The 16,122-nt window shown below is 41.5% G+C and overlaps 2 protein-coding genes across 2 annotated transcripts; both read right to left on the bottom strand.

Annotated features, from left to right (window-relative positions):
• Nucleotides 1–236: 236 nt before the first annotated feature.
• Nucleotides 237–2,478, bottom strand: LOC138231304 (uncharacterized). The gene is made up of 2 exons (XM_069186536.1): nt 999–2,478; nt 237–595 (listed from the first exon to the last, which is right to left on the bottom strand). The coding sequence occupies exon 1, from the start codon at nt 2,461–2,463 to the stop codon at nt 1,591–1,593; it is 873 nt and encodes a 290-aa protein (XP_069042637.1). The 5' UTR covers nt 2,464–2,478; the 3' UTR covers nt 237–595; nt 999–1,590.
• A 5,836-nt stretch (nt 2,479–8,314) lies between these two features.
• Nucleotides 8,315–10,331, bottom strand: LOC138231305 (zinc finger C2HC domain-containing protein 1C-like). The gene is made up of 2 exons (XM_069186537.1): nt 9,077–10,331; nt 8,315–8,673 (listed from the first exon to the last, which is right to left on the bottom strand). The coding sequence occupies exon 1, from the start codon at nt 10,319–10,321 to the stop codon at nt 9,668–9,670; it is 654 nt and encodes a 217-aa protein (XP_069042638.1). The 5' UTR covers nt 10,322–10,331; the 3' UTR covers nt 8,315–8,673; nt 9,077–9,667.
• Between the last annotated feature and the right edge of the window lie 5,791 nt (nt 10,332–16,122).

Here is a 16,122-nt window from a genome sequence, read left to right as displayed (position 1 = left end):
TTTTTCAGTTGTTTTTAAGGAAAATTGATGCCGAGAATGTGTGAATACTGCTTTTTGATGGTTCCAAGACCAATGTGACCTGTTCTATTGCCTGCTAATTGTACGTTCCAGGTTGAAAAATTATTTTTAGGAGGTCAAGGTGTATGAATGATAAGAGAAAAACTGAAATAACCACAGCTACGCAAACACCAGTCCACCAAAAAAAAATCATTTAATTAAAATAAGGTAACATTTTTTTTTCATCATCATACGGATGAACTGTGCTAAATGTGTTTCTAAAAAGAAAAAGCAGGACGTGAGTCGTGAGCCAAGATCATGACTCTTTTGCTCTTCTTCACATCAGTTTTCATCTGCGAGGAGGAGGAGGAGGGCGGCTCCTGATGTGCTGACACTTGGGGAAGTGCCTCTGTGCCGGCCTGGGGGCAAAGTGCCGGCCGCAGTGAGGGCAGGGCACGTAGTCGGGGTTTGGATTCGCGGGGGGCTGGGGCAGGTTCACAACTTTCCCTCCTTGCGTGATCACCTGCTGCACCTCCCTGGCCTGTTTGATGCTCCGAATGAAATCCTCGTGCTTCTGCCTCCAGTTGTTCTTTCTCAGCTGGGAACAGGAAATGAAACCAATAAAACAGCTTCCAGAAAAAGTCCAGACTAGCACTGCGTACACAGTCTGGTCGCAAACCATTCACAAGGCAAGAAAATATCAATACAGTAATAACTTAGCTTTCTGGGGCTACCTTTCAGGTCATTGGGTAGAGAGTACAATTTACGTAGTTATGGTTTTGTTTCCTGTGAGTGCTATTTGCTTGATATGTAGATTTTTACAACAGAATTCAGAAGTCACTAAGACACATTTATTCTGTCTGGCAAATGTGCCTTTGCGGCAGTTTTTCAGAAGAGTACTTCATAAAACACTTATTTATTGTCTACATTGATTTATAAGCTGAGTCTTACTCTAGGAGAAAAAAAGGGAAGCTTGGAAAGAGTTTAAGGATAGCCCTTACCACGATTGGCGGTTTAACCTTCTTCTTATGGATGTATGTCTCCAGTTCTGTTCCCTTGGCCCTGTGCTTGAAAGAGTCAAAAACCTTCCTCTTTGAATTCTGAAGCTTCTTGCAGATCTTGCTGTGTTTCTCCAGCCTCTCTACAGCAAACTTCCCGTGACACAGTTCACAGGGCACCAGCTGAGGGTTTCCACTCTGGCTATTCTCATATGGAAATTGCTCAGCGGTAGGGCACATCAGACTTGTAGGGGACAAATATCTGTTTTCCACTGACAGAGTTTGTTCATCCAGACATGTGGTGTTATTTCTGAAGTGGCCCTGCGCGGCCTGTGCCGCTGACACGTCGCTTTCAGGGAGCCTTGCTTTCTTGAGATACTTTCTCCTTCCACAGGGGACGTCTTCTAGCCCACGGCTGCAAGGGCTCACTTGACGTCTCTCCTGATGGCAAAGCGCAGAGGGAAAGTGCGATTCTGCGCATCCGCCATCTTCCATTGGAGAACCATAATCAAGGTTGTCTCCTCTGATAGGAAGGGCTTTCCTTGGAGTGAAGGCTTTTTGCTTCTCCATTCTGCAGGTCAGAAGAGGCATGGCCTTAGAGCGGTGGTTGGCCCATGGTCCTCTGGGGCAAAGCTCGCTCTGCCTCGCCTCTATTTTCCCTTCCGGCCACCTCTCTGGAGTCTTCCATCTCTCTCGGAACCATCCTCAGCTCCTCCTGAGCTCTGAAGAGCTTCGCCTGCATCATGGCCTCCTTCTGGCGAATCTCGTCCTTCATCATGGCCTCCTTCCGGCGCATCTCATCCTGCAGGCTGGCCTCCCTCCGGCGATGCTCCTCCTTCAGCGCGGCCTCTGCCTCGGCCACTTTTCGTAGCTCCTCTTGCAACTGAAAGTGCTCCTTCCCATTGGCATGAGAAGGGCATTGCCCTGGAGGGGTCGCCACCATGGGGAGGACAGTCCTGTCCTTAGGTTTGCGTACTCTTGAGCCCCTCCTGCCCGGCCTCTCGCAGGGCCTCTCATGACCATCCTGAGGCGGGGTGGGGGCAAACAAGGAATCACTCTGTTCGTCCGGGCGGTCCACAGCCCGAACCTCACCAGGGCCGGAGACTTTCCTGTTACCCATAGGCTTCAGGGGGTAAGACCGATCATACCCCACAATGTTCTTCTCGGGGCCCTGTTGGGCTTGGAAGCGATAGCTGTTCCCCATCTTCTTCTCCGCAGCGTATTTGACATATTGGAAACATTTTCTCATCTTCTGTAGAGCTGCCTCCTGCCGCTGATTGTACATGGCGATCATTTTTTTCTCCTTTTCCTGCATCAGTTTCTCTTGGAAGGTGTCCTTCAGAAGCTGTATCTTGGGAGGCGGGCAGTACGTGGAGATCAGATCCTGTTGCCTTAAGGGCGCGGGTCGATTCGAGTCTGTGTCCTTCGGGGAGCGGGACAGAGCACCTGGCTTAGGACTGGGCTCCATTGGCAAATGAGATATGAGCTTTGTTTCCCAGGTATCTGGAAAAGGCAAAAATGGCAAATAAATGATATCCTGCACAGTCTAGTATGGTCTAATAGAAAAGAATAAAAAAAAAACAATTCAGGAAATACACAACTTTTTAATATTAAACCTAATGGTGTTGAATGCTGCATGCTGACTCAGTAGGAGACAGATCCTAAACATAAACATTATAATAAACATTTGTTTCCCAAATAACATTCTCAATGTTCAGAATGCTTAAAGTCATGAGCTTTTTTAAAAATGTTTAACTGAAACCTGGAAATGTGCTATTTCATTTCAAAGCTTGTATTATATCTATGATATAAATGTTTTTTTATATAAAATTAACCCATTATGCAACAGGGGTTTGAGCAAAAGTCACTGTGAATAAGGGAATTTATCAATATTAATTAGCCGTTTCACTACATTATAGATAGCTGAAGGATTATGATACAGTATATCGATTTCGCTACAAATTGACAAGCATATTTGATGACACTTACCAAACAAGTTTTAAACAGCGGAGAAATAGTTCACCACGACGATAGCAATGCAATGTTTGACTGCATCTCCCTATGTGATATATCTGTATTTGGGTATATACAGATCACGTAATTCAGGGAGCACTGTTACGTCAGGTCACCAACCATTATTACGACGCTCATATGTCATAGAGCTCCTTAGGATGTTTGTATAATCTTTATCCAAATTTTCATATGGCCGCAGTTACGGCGTTTATTTTACAGTTAATGTAACAGGGTGTCATTATATTTTTCTGTCTTTATGGTGGCAGACCACTTAAATAAATCTGAGTAGGCGGTTTCTACAAGTGGGTCAGATAAAATATTAAATATACAGTAAAAGCTCACACCTATTCATACCCTTTATGTACTGTATATCTACAATTACGTATACTACGTATACAGTTATCGTATACTATAATACGATAACTACCATTACAAAATGTCTCCCTTTTGATTTGAAGTGGTTCTTTTAAATAAGTAAATTGCAATCACTTAGCCTACATCTGAGCTCCTAATTCATCGCGACGACGGACTGAGACTCCAGTCGGATTTGTGAGAAGGGGTGTGCCTGTTTTAAAACCGATTCATACGTCTTATAGATAGCAGTCTGTGTTATATAATTTATCTTTTTATTTTATTTAAATTTAAGTATCACATACACATTTTCAAAGTAACTGTACCCCTTTTAATTATGATCCCCATCGCTCACAGCTCCGAAGGTGAGACGAGGGCTACTTCAGATGGGATTTCCAATATTTCTCTCTTAGCTTGTATACCGGTGGAAAGGAGAGGGGTCTTAAAACGTGTTGATAGTAAGATTGGGATGTATTTGCAGTCTAGATATAGTTTTTTTAATGTTCGGAGCCGCCACAGATTCATTTTCTTACGACTGCTTTTCTGGATGACAATGACAATGCAAACGATGGTGTTAAGGCGAGGCTGTGCCTTAAGGCTCCTCTGCTTACAATATTCAGCGCGTAAATCGCAAACGAGCGCCTTCCCTTACGATGAAAATGCAGAAAATAAGACCACGAGATTTAAACCTACGGCTTACAAATTTATGCGTAAACACTAAAACCGTATCTTTAGCAAAACTGGCGAGACAATGTGTTTTATCATTTAAAAAAGTACTGGAAAATAATTAAAGGTTATCACGATAAACAGAGGTTACTGATCTACTACTGTACGCTGTGACCAAAAATGAGAGTCCCCCGATCCTCGCAGCCTTCATGCTTTGGTCTTGGCCTGGCCGTTTTTTTTAAGATAATGGGGTCAAGTTAAGAAATTATGCAAGTTTCTAATCAAATCCAAGGGCGCCTCGATCTCCTAAACATCTTTAGAAGGCCGGCGGACCACACTGCACGGTCCGGGTCCGGGCCCTGACCCGGTTCTGGATAATGCCAGCTTAAAGTGAAAAATTCTACTGTACATATTATGTTTCTTATTATGGTATATATGTATAATATAGCGCGACCGCTTCACGAAGCTAGAAAGAAAGTTATCCGCCATTTTTATTTTACCTGCAATTGAATTTGCCATTAAAATCATTATTAATACCGCAGATGCTAAATAACTTACCTAAAAGCGTTCAGATACAAAAGCACTTGAGCTGTAATGTTTGTATACTGTTGGCCCGATGACCTACTTCAAGAAGAATTGTTACATAGACCGCCAAGGACTGTCATCACACTTTACGTCATAAAGCGCTTTAAAACTTTAGACAAGTTCAACACCTCATATTTTGTACTGTTTATCATGGTAAAAGCAACTCAAAGCAATTCTAAAAATGATCGAAAGGTAAAAATACAAGCTTATACGAGCTGTCGTTTTAACATTTATAACATATATTTAAACAAAACATATATAATCTATTTTAATAAAATAGAAAAGTGTTCTTAGTCTTCACTTAAAAGCTGTTAGAAGCTGCCTTTCTGACAAGAGAGTTCTGTGAGTTCCACAGTCTCAGTGCATTAAAGTCAAAACCAGTTGCTTTTTATTTCCTGTTTTACGACAGAGCAAGGAGGGTGTCCACAGACCACTGTGCACCTCTGTTCTAAAACACACCGGACACCTGTACAGTGATGCCAACACAGTGCTCTGAGCTCCTTCTTTGAGTTAAATCCTAGCATCTGCATTTTTTACAAGTTGTTGCTATGGCAGAGCATGACCAGAGCATAACAGAAACCACCCATTTTCTAACCGCTTCATCCAATTCAGGGTCAGGTGGTCAGGGGGTCGGGGGGTCACGGGGGAGCCAGAGCCTCAGAAAGTAATAAGCAGGAGATACCTGGGACTGGATGGTAGTCCAATGCAGGGAAGACACAGACACTCACCAATTATCCCAGAAGCCAATTAACCTACCAGTAGTTCTTTGAACTTTGGGAGGAAGCCGGAGCACCCAAAGCAAACTCATGCAAACATGGGGAGAACATACAAGCACCATACAGATAGCACCCCAGGTCCAGAAGTGTACCCAGGGCCTCAGCACTGTGAGCTAGCAATGCTAAACACTGGGCTACTGTGCATGCTAATTTCTAGGCATCAGGTGATCAATCAGGTAGTGTTTCTCAGATAAAAGGACACCAGTAATTTAGTATGAGATTCAAATTGACCTCACAACAAAATATAACTTATGTTATATAACTTATATAGAACTTACTACAGCATAACTGTCTTATTTGTAGAAAATATTAACAGCATGCCTATTAAACATACAGTATCTAGCAATCAGCAATCAAAATAAAAACATTTCCAAACATGGAAACTGCCCAGTTAATGAAGCATTTCAAAGACATTAATCTATTCAATAATTACAGTTTTAAGGACACAACAGATTTATATTCAGATTACGAAAGCATCATAACAACTGCTGCTTGTGTAAGGAATCCATGAATACCACTGTACATGAGAATTCCACACCTATTTGTAATCAATACACAAAATCCTATTGAATTTCAGGTACTTGTTTATTCAGCATTGCTTGACTCCGCGGACTCCTTGTTGTTTCAATATTCTAGCAATAGGACTAATCGCCAATACAGTGCCGTTGTAATCTATTCCTTCTGCCAGCAGAGGACGGTATTCGCACAGTCAGTTCAGGATAAGATACGGTCCTCGCAGTTCATTGTACAACTGGCCACAGCCGTACTCGGAATATGCTCTCGATAACCTCGTTTAGTTTAAGAACGGCCGTATTTCATATCAACCCACAGATGCATTGCATAAACACTAGAATTCTGGTTGTATTTAAATTGACCTTATACGTTTTGGATTATGTTTAACCTTCTTCAATTTCTTTAACCATATTTTGAGATGATTACGTTTACAGAAGCAAATATTATTCAGTGCTTTTTCTTCACTCCTTTAATCAAACCCACATTTCTTTAAGGAGGGCCATTGTGAAACTCCCCAAAGTGAGCTGAATTAATCTTTTATTCTTCACACCTGCGAAGTCATTCCTTCATTGTGTAATATGAAGGCCTTTCATTATTCACGTATACTACAACATCTGAAAATAATGGGTCTTGAAATAGTTGAGTGAAAGAAAATCCTGAATAACTCCTCCAAATGCGTGTTACACTTTCATCAGGTACACACACTTTGAATGTGATGAACTATAAAAAGTTATTTTAACCATACCCAATGGAGCTCGGGAGTGCGATTGCATACACAATCATGTTTTCAGTGTTTGGACATCAGCCGTACATCAGAACAATCATTTCACTAACACAGCTCCATGTTGAGTGACTTCCCTCCAAAAACACAAAGTCACTTTCCCTTAGCAATTATTGCATGGACTTAGATTATCTGCCTTCTGCATCAAGCCCTGTATGATATACTGTACAAAGCCAAGCTTTGGGATAGTGCTTTGTTTGGATCCTTGTCTTGATCCTTTTGGATCCCAGGCTGCTCATTTGCAAATGAGTTTTGACATTAATTATAGTGACTATAGCAATGAGGTGGCACTGTGGTTCACAGAGCTGGGGTCCTGGGTTCAATTCCTGGGGTGCAGTCTGGATGGAATTGTATGTTCTCCCTTCATTTGTGTGGATTTCTTCCAGGTGCTCCAGTTTCTTCCCACAGTCCAAAGACATACAGTACTAGTAGGTTAAGGTGAAACTACAGTCCCAATTTTGCAGACACAAAATTATTTAATTTCAGTCACAAAATAAAATCATTGACATTATAGAAAAACTTTACAAACTCAAAATTGAGCACAAAATCATGAATTTTGTGAAAGTACTGTAAGTTACGCCATGTTGTAACAAATTCGCATTCAAGTTCCACACAAATTGCGATGTGATGCAGCCCTTCCTGCTCACTAATCACTGTAATGACTAATGCAATGTGATGTAGGAGAGAAAAGGTATAGGTTATGCAGCAAACATTTCACTGCAAAAAACGTTCCATTCCAAGGTTCTTTATGCAGAGTTAACAATGTAATATTATTTTTTGGCAAAAACGTAAAAAAGTTGAGAGCAATATTTCCATTGGATTAAACGAGATGTATTCACAAGCCTGCTCCTTTACAATGTCACAGGGCCACATCAGATCACAGGAAGTTTTGCTGCCTCGTTCTGAATCGCAGAACATGATAATTCTTTAACCTTGAAATGTAGTCTATTTTGTGATGTAAATTGGAGGTTGTACAAGTTATTGTGTGTTCTCCTTTAGATGGCTTCTGGGAAAACTGGCCTCAACACTGTATTGGATAAGGCACTTAGAAAACAGATTCATGCGTGGACCACAGCAATGTCCCTTTACTGAGAGCCAGCAATCAACGGATGTGTCTGATCGTGAATGGTTTTCCCTGTTGTTTGTTGTATTACTCGGTGTTGCATTTTAAGCTGTGCATGAGGCAGGACCCGGAGGCTGCTGCTTCTGCTGGGATTGAGGAAGAGCTGAGCGCCATGTAAGGCAAAGACACTGCGTTCCACTTTATCAGGTGCCTGGAGTGTAAGAGCTGCAGATAATATTGAGTCACATTAATCCCAACATATTTCAAATATTATGAAAATTAAATAAATTAAATCAAATAACTTTAATTAAAAAAACAATCACACTTTACCTTGCTTTTTCAGTTGTTTTAAAGGAAAATTGATGCAGAGAATGTGTGAATACTACTTTTTGATGGTTCCAAGGCCAATGTGACCTGTTCTATTGCCTGCTAATTGTACGTTCTAGGTTGAACAATTATTTTTAGGAGGTCAAGGTGTATGAATGATAAGAGAAAAACTGAAATAACCACAGCTACGCAAACACCAGTCCACCAAAAAAAAATCATTTAATTAAAATAAGGTAACATTTTTTTTTCATCATCATACGGATGAACTGTGCTAAATGTGTTTCTAAAAAGAAAAAGCAGGACGTGAGTCGTGAGCCAAGATCATGACTCTTTTGCTCTTCTTCACATCAGTTTTCATCTGCGAGGAGGAGGAGGAGGGCGGCTCCTGATGTGCTGACACTTGGGGAAGTGCCTCTGTGCCGGCCTGGGGGCAAAGTGCCGGCCGCAGTGAGGGCAGGGCACGTAGTCGGGGTTTGGATTCGCGGGGGGCTGGGGCAGGTTCACAACTTTCCCTCCTTGCGTGATCACCTGCTGCACCTCCCTGGCCTGTTTGATGCTCCGAATGAAATCCTCGTGCTTCTGCCTCCAGTTGTTCTTTCTCAGCTGGGAACAGGAAATGAAACCAATAAAACAGCTTCCAGAAAAAGTCCAGACTAGCACTGCGTACACAGTCTGGTCGCAAACCATTCACAAGGCAAGAAAATATCAATACAGTAATAACGTAGCTTTCTGGGGCTACCTTTCAGGTCATTGGGTAGAGAGTACAATTTACGTAGTTATGGTTTTGTTTCCTGTGAGTGCTATTTGCTTGATATGTAGATTTTTACAACAGAATTCAGAAGTCACTAAGACACATTTATTCTGTCTGGCAAATGTGCCTTTGCGGCAGTTATTCAGAAGAGTACTTCATAAAACACTTATTTATTGTCTACATTGATTTATAAGCTGAGTCTGACTCTAGGAGAAAAAAAGGGAAGCTTGGAAAGAGTTTAAGGATAGCCCTTACCACGATTGGCGGTTTAACCTTCTTCTTATGGATGTATGTCTCCAGTTCTGTTCCCTTGGCCCTGTGCTTGAAAGAGTCAAAAACCTTCCTCTTTGAATTCTGAAGCTTCTTGCAGATCTTGCTGTGTTTCTCCAGCCTCTCTACAGCAAACTTCCCGTGACACAGTTCACAGGGCACCAGCTGAGGGTTTCCACTCTGGCTATTCTCATATGGAAATTGCTCAGCGGTAGGGCACATCAGACTTGTAGGGGACAAATATCTGTTTTCCACTGACAGAGTTTGTTCATCCAGACATGTGGTGTTATTTCTGAAGTGGCCCTGCGCGGCCTGTGCCGCTGACACGTCGCTTTCAGGGAGCCTTGCTTTCTTGAGATACTTTCTCCTTCCACAGGGGACGTCTTCTAGCCCACGGCTGCAAGGGCTCACTTGACGTCTCTCCTGATGGGAAAGCGCAGAGGGAAAGTGCGATTCTGCGCATCCGCCATCTTCCATTGGAGAACCATAATCAAGGTTGTCTCCTCTGATAGGAAGGGCTTTCCTTGGAGTGAAGGTTTTTATTTCTCCATTCTGCAGGTCAGAAGAGGCACGGCCTTAGAGCGGTGGTTGGCCCATGGTCCTCTGGGGCAAAGCTCGCTCTGCCTCGCCTCTATTTTCCCTTCCGGCCACCTCTCTGGAGTCTTCCATCTCTCTCGGAACCATCCTCAGCTCCTCCTGAGTTCTGAAGAGCTTCGCCTGCATCATGGCCTCCTTCTGGCGAATCTCGTCCTTCATCATGGCCTCCTTCCGGCGCATCTCATCCTGCAGGCTGGCCTCCCTCCGGCGATGCTCCTCCTTCAGCGCGGCCTCTGCCTCGGCCACTTTTCGTAGCTCCTCTTGCAACTGAAAGTGCTCCTTCCCATTGGCATGAGAAGGGCATTGCCCTGGAGGGGTCGCCACCATGGGGAGGACAGTCCTGTCCTTAGGTTTGCGTACTCTTGAGCCCCTCCTGCCCGGCCTCTCGCAGGGCCTCTCATGACCATCCTGAGGCGGGGTGGGGGCAAACAAGGAATCACTCTGTGCTTCCGGGCGGTCCACAGCCCGAACCTCACCAGGGCCGGAGACTTTCCTGTTACCCATAGGCTTCAGGGGGTAAGACCGATCATACCCCACAATGTTCTTCTCGGGGCCCTGTTGGGCTTGGAAGCGATAGCTGTTCCCCATCTTCTTCTCCGCAGCGTATTTGACATATTGGAAACATTTTCTCATCTTCTGTAGAGCTGCCTCCTGCCGCCGATTGTACATGGCGATCATTTTTTTCTCCTTTTCCTGCATCAGTTTCTCTTGGAAGGTGGCCTTCAGAAGCTGTATCTTGGGAGGCGGGCAGTACGTGGAAATCAGTTCCTGTTGCCTTAAGGGCGCGGGTCGATTCGAGTCTGTGTCCTTCGGGGAGGGGGACAGAGCACCAGGCTTAGGACTGGGCTCCATTGGCAAATGAGATATGAGCTTTGTTTCCCAGGTATCTGGAAAAGGCAAAAATGGCAAATAAATGATATCCTGCACAGTCTAGTATGGTCTAATAGAAAAGAATAAAAAAAAAACAATTCAGGAAATAAACAACTTTTTAATATTAAACCTAATGGTGTTGAATGCTGCATGCTGACTCAGTAGGAGACAGATCCTAAACATATACATTATAATAAACATTTGTTTCCCAAATAACATTCTCAATGTTCAGAATGCTTAAAGTCATGAGCTTTTTTAAAAATGTTTAACTGAAACCTGGAAATGTGCTATTTCATTTCAAAGCTTGTATTATATCTATGATATAAATGTTTTTTTATATAAAATTAACCCATTATGCAACAGGGGTTTGAGCAAAAGTCACTGTGAATAAGGGAATTTATCAATATTAATTAGCCGTTTCACTACATTATAGATAGCTGAAGGATTATGATACAGTATATCGATTTCGCTACAAATTGACAAGCATATTTGATGACACTTACCAAACAAGTTTTAAACAGCGGAGAAATAGTTCACCACGACGATAGCAATGCAATGTTTGACTGCATCTCCCTATGTGATATATCTGTATTTGGGTATATACAGATCACGTAATTCAGGGAGCACTGTTACGTCAGGTCACCAACCATTATTACGACGCTCATATGTCATAGAGCTCCTTAGGATGTTTGTATAATCTTTATCCAAATTTTCATATGGCCGCAGTTACGGCGTTTATTTTACAGTTAATGTAACAGGGTGTCATTATATTTTTCTGTCTTTATGGTGGCAGACCACTTAAATAAATCTGAGTAGGCGGTTTCTAGAAGTGGGTCAGATAAAATATTAAATATACAGTAAAAGCTCACACCTATTCATACCCTTTATGTACTGTATATCTACAATTACGTATACTACGTATACAGTTATCGTATACTATCGTTATCGTTAGTTATCGTTATAATACGATAATGGTAATACGATAACTCCCATTACAAAATGTCTCCCTTTTGATTTGAAGTGGTTCTTTTAAATAAGTAAATTGCAATCACTTAGCCTACATCTGAGCTCCTAATTCATCGCGACGACGGACTGAGACTCCAGTCGGATTTGTGAGAAGGGGTGTGCCTGTTTTAAAACCGATTCATACGTCTTAAACACATGGACATAGATAGCAGTCTGTGTTATATAATTTATCTTTTTATTTTATTTAAATTTAAGTATCACATACACATTTTCAAAGTAACTGTACCCCTTTTAATTATGATCCCCATCGCTCACAGCTCCGAAGGTGAGACGAGGGCTACTTCAGATGGGATTTCCAATATTTCTCTCTTAGCTTGTATACCGGTGGAAAGGAGAGGGGTCTTAAAACGTGTTGATAGTAAGATTGGGATGTATTTGCAGTCTAGATATAGTTTTTTTAATGTTCGGAGCCGCCACAGATTCATTTTCTTACGACTGCTTTTCTGGATGACAATGACAATGCAAACGATGGTGTTAAGGCGAGGCTGTGCCTTAAGGCTCTTCTGCTTACAATGTTCAGCGCGTAAATCGCAAACGAGCGCCTCTCTTACGATGAAAATGCAGAAAATAAGACCACGAGATTTAAACCTACGGCTTACAAATTTATGCGTAAACACTAAAACCGTATCTTTAGCAAAACTGGCGAGACAATGTGTTTTATCATTTAAAAAAGTACTGGAAAATAATTAAAGGTTATCACGATAAACAGAGGTTACTGATCTACTACTGTACGCTGTGACCAAAAATGAGAGTCCCCCGATCCTCGCAGCCTTCATGCTTTGGTCTAAGCCTGGCCGTTTTTTTTAAGATAATGGGGTCAAGTTAAGAAATTATGCAAGTTTCTAATCAAATCCAAGGGCGCCTCGATCTCCTAAACATCTTTAGAAGGCCGACGGACCACACTGCACGGTCCGGGTCCGGGCCCTGACCCGGTTCTGGATAATGCCAGCTTAAAGTGAAAAATTCTACTGTACATATAATGTTTCTTATTATGGTATATATGTATAATATAGCGCTACCGCTTCACGAAGCTAGAAAGAAAGTTATCCGCCATTTTTATTTTACCTGCAATTGAATTTGCCATTAAAATCATTATTAATACCGCAGCTGCTAAATAACTTACCTAAAAGCGTTCAGATACAAAAGCACTTGAGCTGTAATGTTTGTATACTGTTGGCCCGATGACCTACTTCAAGAAGAATTGTTACATAGACCGCCAAGGACTGTCATCACACTTTACGTCATAAAGCGCTTTAAAACTTTTGACAAGTTCAACACCTCATATTTTGTACTGTTTATCATGGTAAAAGCAACTCAAAGCAATTATAAAAATGATCGAAAGGTAAAAATACAAGCTTATACGAGCTGTCGTTTTAACATTTATAACATATATTTAAACAAAACATATATAATCTATTTTAATAAAATAGAAAAGTGTTCTTAGTCTTCACTTAAAAGCTGTTAGAAGCTGCCTTTCTGACAAGAGAGTTCTGTGAGTTCCACAGTCTCAGTGCATTAAAGTCAAAACCAGTTGCTTTTTATTTCCTCTTTTACGACAGAGCAAGGAGGGTGTCCACAGACCACTGTGCACGTGCAGACTGATATGGGGGGTAAAAAGTCTAGAAGTTAGTAAATAAGATTTTAGCACATGTTCTAAAACAAACCGGACACCTGTACAGTGATGCCAACACAGTGATCTGAGCTCCTTCTTTGAGTTAAATCCTAGCATCTGCATTTTTTACAAGTTGTTGCTATGGCAGAGCATGACCAGAGCATAACAGAAACCACCCATTTTCTAACCGCTTCATCCAATTCAGGGTCAGGGGGTCGCGGGGCATGGGGGAGCCAGAGCCTCAGAAAGTAATAAGCAGGAGATACCTGGGACTGGATGGTAGTCCAATGCAGGGAAGACACAGACACTCACCAATTATCCCAGAAGCCAATTAACCTACCAGTAGTTCTTTGAACTGTGGGAGGAAGCCGGAGCACCCAAAGCAAACTCATGCAAACATGGGGAGAACATACAAGCTCCATACAGATAGCACCCCAGGTCCAGAAGTGTACCCAGGGCCTCAGCACTGTGAGCTAGCAATGCTAAACGCTGGGCTACTGTGCATGCTAATTTCTAGGCATCAGGTGATCAATCAGGTAGTGTTTCTCAGATAAAAGGACACCAGTAATTTAGTATGAGATTCAAATTGACCTCAGAACAAAATATAACTTATGTTATATAACTTATATAGAACTTACTACAGCATAACTGTCTTATTTGGCTCTTGTAGAAAATATTAACAGCATGCCTATTAAACATACAGTATCTAGCAATCAGCAATCAAAATAAAAACATTTCCAAACATGGAAACTGCCCAGTTAATGAAGCATTTCAAAGACATTAATCTATTCAATAATTACAGTTTTAAGTAGATAACAGATTTATATTCAGATTACGAAAGCATCATAACAACTGCTGCTTGTGTAAGGAATCCATGAATACCACTGTACATGAGAATTCCACACCTATTTGTAATCAATACACAAAATCCTATTGAATTTCAGGTACTTGTTTATTCAGCATTGCTTGACTCCGCGGACTCCTTGTTGTTTCAATATTCTAGCAATAGGACTAATCGCCAATACAGTGCCGTTGTAATCTATTCCTTCTGCCAGCAGAGGACGGTATTCGCACAGCCAGTTCAGGATAAGATACGGTCCTCGCAGTTCACAGTACAACTGGCCAAAGCCGTATTCGGAATATGCTCTCGATAACCTCGTTTAGTTTAAGTACGGCCATATTTCATATCAACCCACAGATGCATTGCATAAACACTAGAATTCTGGTTGTACTTAAATTGACCTTATACGTTTTGGATTATGTTTAACCTTCTTCAATTTCTTCAACCATATTTTGAGATGATTACGTTTACAGAAGCAAATATTATTCAGTGCTTTTTCTTCACTCCTTTAATCAAACCCACATTTCTATAAGGAGGGCCATTGTGAAACTCCCCAAAGTGAGCTGAATTAATCTTTTATTCTTCACACCTGCGAAGTCATTCCTACATTGTGTAATATGAAGGCCTTTCATTATTCACGTATACTACAACATCTGAAAATAATGGGTCTTGAAATAGTTGAATGAAAGAAAATCCTGAATAACTCCTCCAAATGTGTGTTACACTTTCATCAAGTACACACACTTTGAATGTGATGAACTATAAAAAGTTATTTTAACCATACCCAATGGAGCTCAGGAGTGCGATTGCATACACAATCATGTTTTCAGTGTTTGGACATCAGCCGTACATCAGAACAATCATTTCACTAACACAGCTCCATGTTGAGTGACTTCCCTCCAAGAACACAAAGTCACTTTCCCTTAGCAATTATTGCATGGACTTTGATTATCTGCCTTCTGCATCAAGCCCTGTATTATATACGGTACAAAGCCAAGCTTTGGGATAGTGCTTTGTTTGGATCCTTGTCTTGATCCTTTTGGATCCCAGGCTGCTCATTTGCAAATGAGTTTTGACATTAATTATAGTGACTATAGCAATGAGCTGGCACTGTGGTTCACAGAGCTGGGGTCCTGGGTTCAATTCCTGGGGTGCAGTCTGGATGGAATTGTATGTTCTCCCTTCATTTGTGTGGATTTCTTCCAGGTGCTCCAGTTTCTTCCCACAGTCCAAAGACATACAGTACTAGTAGGTTAAGGTGGAACTACAGTCCCAATTTTGCAGACACAAAAGTATTTAATTTCAGTCACAAAATAAAATCATTGACATTATAGAAAAAACTTTACAAACTCAAAATTGAGCACAAAATCATGAATTTTGTGAAAGGACTGTAAGTTACGCCATGTTGTAACAAATTCGCATTCAAGTTCCACACAAATTGCGATGTGATGCAGCCCTTCCTGCTCACTAATCACTGTAATGACTAATGCAATGTGATGTAGGAGAGAAAGGGTATAGGTTATGCAGCAAACATTTCACTGCAAAAAACGTTCCATTCCAAGGTTCTTTATGCAGAGTTAACAATGTAGTATTATTTATTGGCAAAAACGTAAAAAAGTTGAGAGCAATATTTCCATTGGATTAAACGAGATGTATTCACAAGCCTGCTCCTTTACAATGTCACAGGGCCACAACAGATTATAGGAAGTTTTGCTGCCTCGTTCTGAATCGCAGAACATGGTAATTCTTTAACCTTGAAATGTAGTCTATTTTGTGATGTAATGATGCAATGTCCCTTTACTGAGAGCCAGCAATCAACGGATGTGTCTGATCGTGAATGGTTTTCCCTGTTGTTTGTTGTATTACTTGGTGTTGCATTTTAAGCTGTGCATGAGGCAGGACCCGGAGGCTGCTGCTTCTGCTGGTGCTTCTGCTGGGATTGAGGAAGAGCTGAGCGCCATGTAAGGCAAAGACACTGCGTTCCACTTTATCAGGTGCCTGGAGTGTAAGAGCTGCAGATAATATTGAGTCACATTAATCCCAACATATTTCAAATATTATGAAAATTAAATAAATTAAATCAAA

Source organism: Lepisosteus oculatus, unplaced genomic scaffold, assembly GCF_040954835.1.
Source record: "Lepisosteus oculatus isolate fLepOcu1 unplaced genomic scaffold, fLepOcu1.hap2 HAP2_SCAFFOLD_53, whole genome shotgun sequence".
Classification (NCBI taxonomy): Eukaryota; Metazoa; Chordata; class Actinopteri; order Semionotiformes; family Lepisosteidae; genus Lepisosteus; species Lepisosteus oculatus.
This window is presented reverse-complemented; position numbering and strand designations above follow the sequence as displayed.

What these genes read in the sequence shown, in the direction of transcription:
- LOC138231305 (XM_069186537.1), bottom strand. Translation starts at nt 10,321, where the DNA reads ATGAGAAAATGTTTCCAATATGTCAAATACGCTGCGGAGAAGAAGATG.
- LOC138231304 (XM_069186536.1), bottom strand. Translation starts at nt 2,463, where the DNA reads ATGGAGCCCAGTCCTAAGCCAGGTGCTCTGTCCCGCTCCCCGAAGGAC.